The 9,048-nt window shown below is 38.4% G+C and overlaps 1 protein-coding gene across 3 annotated transcripts; it reads right to left on the reverse strand.

Moving 5' to 3' along the window:
- Positions 1 to 2,661: 2,661 nt before the first annotated feature.
- HESX1 (HESX homeobox 1) lies at positions 2,662 to 9,048 on the reverse strand. Of its 3 annotated transcripts, none has more exons than XM_017732460.1 (7): positions 9,002 to 9,048; positions 7,733 to 7,852; positions 6,014 to 7,135; positions 4,557 to 4,815; positions 4,243 to 4,448; positions 3,833 to 3,934; positions 2,662 to 2,914 (listed from the first exon to the last, which is right to left on the reverse strand). In XM_017732460.1, the coding sequence occupies exons 4-7, from the start codon at positions 4,768 to 4,770 to the stop codon at positions 2,816 to 2,818; spliced, it is 621 nt and encodes a 206-aa protein (XP_017587949.1). In that variant the 5' UTR covers positions 4,771 to 4,815; positions 6,014 to 7,135; positions 7,733 to 7,852; positions 9,002 to 9,048; the 3' UTR covers positions 2,662 to 2,815. The 3 variants fall into 3 exon arrangements, with proteins under 3 accessions (XP_017587949.1, XP_017587947.1, XP_017587948.1); XM_017732458.1 differs by having other exon boundaries at positions 7,707 to 7,852; XM_017732459.1 differs by lacking the exon at positions 9,002 to 9,048 and adding an exon at positions 8,247 to 8,286 and having other exon boundaries at positions 7,707 to 7,852.

A 9,048-nucleotide genomic window follows, 5' to 3' on the forward strand; every position in this document is an offset into this window, starting at 1 on the left:
CACTGCACATTGCTGAAATTTGTAGTTAGAAAAAAAAAAATTAAGATAGAGACAGTAATTAAGAGAAGGACATCAATTTAAAACAAATTATTATGCAAGCAAGTGGAAAACACTACTAGAATATTTAAGCTGCAGTACAGTCAGAGACAGAGGCCCAGTATCATCCTGACTGAGGATTGTAGCTATTAATGGCTGTTGACGTGACAACTTGCCCATATTAAGAGTGAGAGGGTTTTTTGCTGGAACAGTTTTTCTCCATCTTAGTCAATGTATCAGCTTATCACAAGGGTCAAATGATCGCTGGAGCCAAAGCAAGGCAACATGGCTGGAAGCAAAGGTTGTGGCTTCGTGAGCTTAAGCCAGAACTAGAACAAAAAAGACCGAGACTCTACACTCTGAAGCGCAGAGAGACAAACAGAACCACTGCGAGGCAAAGCATGCAAAAGTGGGGCAGGGCTGGATTCCAGCATCCACGGTGGCCTCTGCCGACTGCCTCACCCACTGTCGTTCCTGGCCTGGCAGTGCCTGCACAGGTAACAGAACTGTCACAGGCATTGCCAAGGGAGCCCTGCATATTGCCAGCAACTACTACACAAAAATCCTGTGAAGTCCAGACTAATACTTTTCAAGGGGGGAAAAAAATCCAGCTGTTTTGAGAAAGTGATGGGCACAATTTAAACCCATGCTGGTCAGAGCAGGTATAAATGTAAAGTGAGAGGCTCTTTTTTGACTTGCTGATTCCTTTACTCTGGGAAGAACAAGCTAAGCCAAATGAAGGAAATAATGCAACTCTGCTTTTAAATGCTTTCCCCCTTAGCACTATGTGGGACACTCCTAGTACCTCACACCAAAGATCCTGCTGGTCACATTTGCTAATGGAGAGCAGGATACCAGGGCTGGTGCTATTATTATTCTGCTACTATTCTACTGCTTCTCTTAAATTGCTTTGTCAGACTTCCGTCACTTGAGACAAGTTCCATTATAGCAGACATTAGGTGTATTTAGGTATTTGCCAGATAATAGAGTAAGGTTCTTAGGCAATCAATCTGTACAGATTAGTCTAATCTGTTGCTGCTGGAAACCTTGTTTCCAGAAGCAAAGTAGACAATAGTTTCAGATTACCTGCAGTAAGGTTAAACTATGGGCAATATATGTTTTGAGGTGTGAAGAAAAACAAAATAGAAGAATGCATTCCCAATACTGTCTTTGCCTTTACCAGATCAGGCAGGTATCTGAATTGAGATTTCAATTTCTCTAAAAACTATTCCTAATGGATCTGGCTCAATTTAAATTGCTTTACTTGTGAATGTTCCCTTAAGTATTTTGGAATGCAGGATACAACAGAAGTTCAGTTAGGAATGTTATTTCCCAAATCCAACAAAGCACAAAAAATTAAGATTTCAACATCAGATAAAAGTTTGTTATTTTCATATTAAAATAAGATTTCCAGGAGCAAAGTCAAACAATTCAAGATTTTTAGGATTCTGTATAAAAGTGAAGGCAATGAGCCAATGAAGTTAAGAACACAGAAGGGCCAATATCTGTAGCCCAGTTCTAAAGCAATGCAGTTTTTCAGTGATATTTTTCAGAAAATACAGAAATGTTTTTTTAATTTAAACTCTCATAGCTCAAACTATCATTCAAAATACTAAGTAAGGACTGAAGTCAGATCATCCCTCCTGTTGGGTTTTAGCTTTTTTTCGTATGAGACAATATAAAATGATTTTTTTCTATCACCCCATTTTCTCAACTTACCTTTCATCCTATTGGACAACAGATATGGATACAAGCATGGAGAGAGGAAGAGCAATACTGTGTTTGTTCATGAGATAATGTAGAATTTATGTCTAGAAAGAAACACAGGCTGGAGTCTAACAGAAGGTCACCAGCACTTGGGACAAGTGCGTAGAGCTCTGCTGAACAAAGAGCAGAAGAAAAAAATCCCTACATTGTGGCCATGAAGAGTTGGGTGGGGTTTTTTCATATAAGGCTCTCCTTGACTTCAGGATGAATATCAAATATAAGGATAATTAACTTTCTTGTACTGTTTGATAAAAATGAATTCAACATCCTAAAATTAATGGCAATGATCTGCATATCTGGCCTGGTCCCCACTGATTTGATCCCATGAAATGCTACATTCTGTCATTGAAAGACAATAGGGCAACTTCCATAACTGGAACACTTACACTGACAAGAGAGGAGATAACCAAGTTAAAGAATTAAACAGGCAAATAGCCTAAATTAATGAAAATTATGTAAAAAGATTATAATTGTCAGCTTCTTTTAACTGAGCAATTGTTCAAACTGAAGAGCCAGTTGAATATTAGTCCTTCCATTTGAGACACCTTTTTCTAAAAACCATGTTCTTTATGAAAACTATCATATTCTTTATAAATAAGCTATTTAAACTCCAATGTGACAAACTGTTTCCAGTAGCAAAATTTATTTTGCATCTGGTTTATTTCAGACTTGAAACAGACTTCTCCTAAAACCATAAAGCTTTGTCAAGTCACCTGCAGTAATTCATAGTAGCTGAAAATCTTGTGCAACCCAGGGTTTGCATTTTTTGGAACTGCAAAAATATCTCAACTTCTTTGAAAATACTTACTCAAGTATATAGGAAAAGTTCACTTTTTCCACAAAAAGTAGATTATAATAATACTTCAAGTATTTACAGTTTATTTGAATGAAAATTATAATAAAATTTCAAATCTGAGCATAAATTCATAATTACTATATCATTACTTAATACAGGTTATGAATAATCATTCATTTTCTGCAGTAGTACTGTAACAGCAAGCCATCCTTCCTTCTACTCTAGCAGGCTGGAGGTGAAAGTGTTTTTCACCATTAGAAACTGAGATTCTCTGTGTGATCTTTTCAGCTTTGCACGACGGTTCTGGAACCAGATCTAAAATGGAAAGAGAAGGGATGCTTTTCAGAAATACAGCAGTGGAAAGTATTCACACAGCATTACACATTTGTATGGTGACACCAGTTTGCAAGTTCAATATAAATTTTAAATCTGCAGATGATAGCATGTAGCTACCTGCTGTAATTTTAACACCATAGATGAAGAAAATAATATCCCCAGCTTAACTGGAAAGTAAGAATCAGCTTCACTGTAATTAATATAAAAACTGGTATTAAATTCAGTGACAGAATCAGACCCTGGAAGATCCTGAACATCTGGAATTCAGACACTTACGGTGTTATTTCTTCAGCTGCTTAACTATTTGCAACATCAAGTTTCCCATCAGGCCAAATATAATACTTGCATCAAAAGCCTGATAAACAACAAAGCAAAGCCCAAATTCTAATGTTTACAGTATGCTTCTTATCGCACTGAACTACCTGGAAATCAATAATTAATATCCCTGAATAGATTTTGCTTCTGGCAGATAAAGACATAGGTTCAAACAATTATTTAACACATCTATGCTCTGCTGGCAGTCTTGCAAAATGTGCAGGCAGTCACACAAATTATGTCCATATTTGTTTCAAATACATTTTTCAAATATGGTGACAAGCAAAATATAAATATGATTTTAAGGAAATGATCAAGTTCTGCACATAGAAACTAGAGATTAACAGAGCAGATATTGTGGAAATATTATAGTGATGAATACCTCATCAATGCTATGGAAGGCTTTAGATTTCAGAAGGAATTCGATGGTTTCCATTTCACAAATCATTGAAGGCACATATATACATTGATTTAAACTGAGAATATTAACATCCTTATTACTGCTGTCAAACTACTTACTTATATAGCCAGAGAGTACATACAGCTGGAATTACAGAAAAGTTCAAATAAATTTTTATTTACCTGGATCCTGTCTTCATCTAACTCTAATTTGCGAGCTAACTCTTCTCTAATATCAATGCCGGGGTAGGAGTTCATTTTAAAAACATTTTCCAATACTTCAATCTGAGGAGATTAAACACACTTGTTGAATAGTTATCACTATGTTCATAGCAGTAAAACATAAAATAAATAAAATAACAGCTTAGTTTGTTCAACATGAGACTTCTGATCAGTGTTTGCACAATTCTGATTCCATAGATAAAGAGAGGTCTGCTGAAATTAGCAACATTCCTGTTAATTTACACTAGTTCCTGATTACATTTCTCTCTGCCAAGGTACATCACACTGAATTTATCAGCTGTTAGAGGTTTTTTCCAACATTTTATTAAACTACATTGTTACTCATTTATTAAGTAGGAGGAAAGCCCTACCTGGTTTCTAGTGAATGCAGTTCGTGGTCTTCTACCCCTGTACCAGCTCAATTCTCGTTTGAAAGACAGCCTTTCAGCGACTGAAAAATATTTTTCACATTTGAAAACTTTTTCCTCTTGCACTGGATCACTTCTAGCATGAAATAATGGATTTTCATAGCAAACAACAGGGATTTGCCGATGGGGATCACTGTCATCACCTAAAACTAGAAAGAACAAGAAAAGGAGAGCTTCAATTTACTGGTTTGCAGTAGAAACATGCCAATATTTTTAAAGGGTGAAAGCTTGAGAGGTTACAAAACAGACCGACTTACCCAAACTGCTGCATGCATCCATCCAGGGTCTGTGAGGTTTCCCAGCTGGAATGCCATCTTTTTTCTGCTCCAGTCCCAATATACTCTCAATTGAGAAGGAGCACTGTGTGGCTTTATTCTCTCCAAAGCCGGGCACCTTGCGCAGATCCGGAGAAGCTGCTGTGTTAGCAGCACACAGCGAGGGACCGGCCATGCCTTCGCCCTCAGCCAGCATAGCAGGGGTACTGTACTTGCATTTCTCCACAAGTCCTCCTTATAGCTATGTTGACAAGGGGGTTGGATTTGCAACGTCATTAATTAAAATCCTTTATTAGAAAGTTTTAGCATGTCAATGAAAACTCTCCCACCAAGAGGCACGAGGAGTTAATTGTTTATTTGTTTGCAAGTAATTAGCAACTAATGGTGACACTAGGGGGGCCACCAAGGGGGACAGAAAGTGTTATCTCTCCTAACCAGAGCATCGACTTAACTTTCTCAAAAGAAGCTGTGCACAAATATAGTACTTCTCTTTTATTTGAAATCATTAATGTATAAAATCAGTTTTTTAAAAAACTTTATACTCTAATGGACTCCACTTACCTAAACATAGAAGCATGATAGGAAACCAGTCAAGTAATAAGTAATCTCATTTAAGTGAATTTCCTTCCAAGGAAATTTAAAAAATAATCTCTTAATGCTATTAGGGTAATCCCGATGAAAATGCCTCTGTTTTTTCATATGCATATGTAATGGTGAACGTGGTCAATAAAACAACAATAGCTTTTGGCATAAGGCACTGTGCAGTGGGTTGGCAGTGTTGTCAAAGCTCAGTGTAATTGCCTTCCAAGTGCCTGGATTAGTTAATAGGAACAGTTGCACCAGCTATTTTAAATAATTCATGCATTCATTTTTCTTATGAAAATAACTTTGTTGCAGCCTTTTTGAAACATACCAGATGTGAAATTTCCTGATAATTCTTCACTACATCAAAGCAAAACTTCAAGTAATAGAACTAGTACACTCAAATGTACAGGTTTAAAAGCATCCTTTTTCTCATAGATGCCTCTCCCTTCTCATAGGTTTATAGCAAATAGAAGCATATTTAAATCCTACAGAGCAAACACTTAAAAAATTATGAGTAATGGGGAGAAAGGAGATAAAGGCTTTGTAATGGGGCTCAAAGTCAGATTTCATCCATTATAAAGAAATATAACATTTTTATATTCAAGCTCATCTGTCAGTTACACAGCAGTTTACATCACATGCTCAAAAACAGCTTTTGGTTCAGGACAAGAAAAGGAGGAATTTCTGTAGAGACACTATAAAATCAAGATTTATCCAAAAATAACAGGCAAAAATGAAAACAATATTTTCATTTCAGGAGGAACAGTTACCACTCCTACTGGCCTTTGTGTTGTGCAGTAAGATTGCTGTCAAACCAAACTATTAAAAAGTGATAATTCCAGAAATGATCTTACCAAGGACACATCTCAGCACAGATCAATGGATCTTGAAGCAGCATCAATCCACCTGCAATGATCACTTGCAAGCTGAGCTCCAGCCACCATTTATAGACCTTAAGCCTTCACTTGAAAACTGTATTTCATTATTTTGGCCCATTAGTAATGACCAATACTACCTTGCAACCCATGTGAAATTACCTATAGACTTTTAGCTAAATACCTTTGTAGGGGCAATTAGAGCAACACGGCAAACATGAAGCTGGGAATACTAAGTAATCAATAATAGGAAAACTCACTGCTCCTTGGATATGCAAATCCAATCCTCTTACAGCATCACATACTTGATGAGGGAGCAAACTAATCTCCCTTTCAGACTTTGCACCACTATTTTTTGCCCAGGGACAGTGGACTTCATCTCTTTAGTAGATGAAGCTCTGGTTCTTTATGGATGGGAAGCCTCCGAGGGTTGTTTACACCAGCCCAAGAGACCACACTGAGAGCTCTTGGGGGCTTTGCTCTGAAGCCCCAGCCCTTACTCTTGCTGCCTTTTGCTCTTCTCACCCACTGCTACTCCACTGCTGGGTCACCTTCCACTAGAGCCTGGGCAATATTTTTTTTCCAGGTTTTTTAAAAGGCATAAATGGTATATATTATCTTTCTTGATTACTTATCACACTCCAAAAATCTGCCTTTCACCACACCCTTACCACAACTTCTTTACCCAGCACTATTTCACCACCTCAGAAGTCATGCTGCATAAAGCTCTCTTTCAAATATGTTTTGAACATGAATAACAAGTATTATATTCAAAGCCAACTGCAAAATTCCCAAGTTTTTTAAAAGCAAGAATACCTCAAAATGGTAACACCAATTTTCACAAAACAAAAGCAGTTAGCTATTTCCTGGCTGAAGTAAAAGCTATTTTGGCAAAGGGAGATTGAGTGAATGCAGGTAAATTCAAGGTTAATCCAAAGTTGCCACTAGCAAAAGTATGAGAAACAGTGTTAAACAGTGAGAAACATTGCAAACAAAGCCTGCCTTATCCACACAGCTTTCACCCTCCAGCAGAGGCAAAATATTCTCTCCATAAGGGCATACATCTGGCATCCTCTAAAGATCTGTTCGCTGCTCTTCTCCCTGTTGACAAAGTGCCAAGGGTTAGTTCCCCACATTTTTAAGGCCTCTTAGTAGATATTTTGGAGAAAGAACAACAAAAAACAAAACCAAACAAAAACCAACCCCCCTAAAAAAACCAAAAACAAATCAAACAAAAAACCCCAACCCCACAAATCAAAAATCCCAAACAACAACAAAAAACCCCTCACACACTAACAAAAGACCTACAATACTGAAAACAGTGTAACACTAAAACCACGCTAAGAGGATTCAGAGGGATTCTTCAATTCATTACTATCACATTTGTTGCTGTCAAATTTGTAGCCCAAGTAAAACTTTTGGATGCCACTTACAGCTGTAAATACACAGAGCTAACTAAACCCAGTCCACTTAAAGTTACTACCTTCCTGAATTCCACTGGGAAAATGCATCTTACAGTCCAAACCAGACCAATTTCTTACAGGAGACTGCTGTAGAACTTGGTCACAAGTTAACTGTCTCAAAACCAGAAAGCACATCTATTTATAGGTCATGAACCAATGTTAATGCCCTGTCACGTGGTTACAGGTACAAGACTTAGTCTTTAAAATACCTTGTAAGATAACCCTGAATTATTACCCTCGTTGACAGGGGAAGGGAGAGGTGCTGTGACTTTGTTTCAGTCAGGTGAGTCACCGGCTGAGCTGGTAAATGAATTGACTGAACAGAGCATTAACTTGGAAATTTCTTCACCATTCCCTACAGGGAAAAACAAAACAACACAACAACAAAAAAAACCTTAAATAACACCACCCACCAAAAAACCCAAACCAACAAACAAAAAAAAGCCACCTCAAAAATCTTTAATTGTTTGTAATTTAACACACCAGCCCTGTCTTTTATCTGCTTTTAAAGGTAAATCATGACCTGATACAACATAAAGACAGGTCTCCATAGCAAGACTGCACAATCATTATCATTTACTCTGCTGAATGACTTAATGCACTTTCTAATCTGTTCTTATACTAAGTTCACCTGGTCCCAAATAGGCAAAACCAACAAGGGAAGTGCCTCTTTTTTTTTTTTTTTTTTTTTTTTTTTTTTCCAGCTAAGAAGTATAATCAGTCTACAAAGTCTTGCTCTCTAAAAGTACCTGAAAGGAGGTTGTAGCCAGGTGGGGGTCAGTCTCTTCTCCCAGGTAACAAGTGACAGAACAAGAAGAAACGGCCTCAAGTTGTGCCAGGAAAGGTTTAGATTGGATATTGGGAAAAGTTTCTTCATGGGCAGGGTAGTCAGACACTGACAATCACCATCCCTGGAAGTGTTCAGAAGGGGGGAGGATGTGGCACTTGGGCACATGGTTTAGTGGTGAACACAGGCTGCTGGATTAATAGTTGGGATTGATGATCTTAGAGGTCTTTTCTAACCTTAGTGATTCTACACTAATTTCAGAGCTGAACCAGTTTTCAAGTCTAACCAATGACCTGTTTCGATTCCTGTGAACCCTCAATAGTTTTGAGCATTTAAAATCAGTCCCCAACCTATAGCACCACACTTCCTCAGTCTAAGGCAGCAGAGAGCCTATTTTCTAATATCTAATCAGAATCTCCCCTCTCAGCTTCAGGCCTCTTGTCCTCTCACTACAAGCACAGTAGAAGTGACTGGCCTCCACCTGGGAGGACCATCCACATGGCAGGGATAAGAGGCGACTTCCAAAAGGGACGCTCCAGGTAACATAGAATGAGGGCCAAAGATGCTTCATAACGGCAGGGACCCAAGAGGGCTCGCCCGCTGTGGGGTGGCCCCAGGGTAATTGTTTATGAAGAGACGACAGCAACGCCCAGAGCACAAACAGAGCTGGGAGGGCACTTTGCCTGACACTCATGACCCGCACTGCCGAGCAGTCACCTCAGCAGGGACACCTCCCGGCTGCCTCCGCTCCGCTCCCCGCACGG

This window comes from Corvus brachyrhynchos, unplaced genomic scaffold, assembly GCF_000691975.1.
Source record: "Corvus brachyrhynchos isolate BGI_N302 unplaced genomic scaffold, ASM69197v1 scaffold4, whole genome shotgun sequence".
Lineage (NCBI taxonomy): Eukaryota > Metazoa > Chordata > Aves > Passeriformes > Corvidae > Corvus > Corvus brachyrhynchos.

Excerpts from the sequence above, each read along its gene's own strand:
- HESX1 (XM_017732460.1), bottom strand. The coding sequence starts at position 4,770 with ATGCTGGCTGAGGGCGAAGGCATGGCCGGTCCCTCGCTGTGTGCTGCT. Across the intron at positions 4,449-4,556 it reads GGATGCATGCAGCAGTTTGG|TTTTAGGTGATGACAGTGAT; the intron begins GTAAGTCGGTCT and ends TGTTCTTTCTAG. Across the intron at positions 3,935-4,242 it reads CTGCATTCACTAGAAACCAG|ATTGAAGTATTGGAAAATGT; the intron begins GTAGGGCTTTCC and ends TAATCTCCTCAG.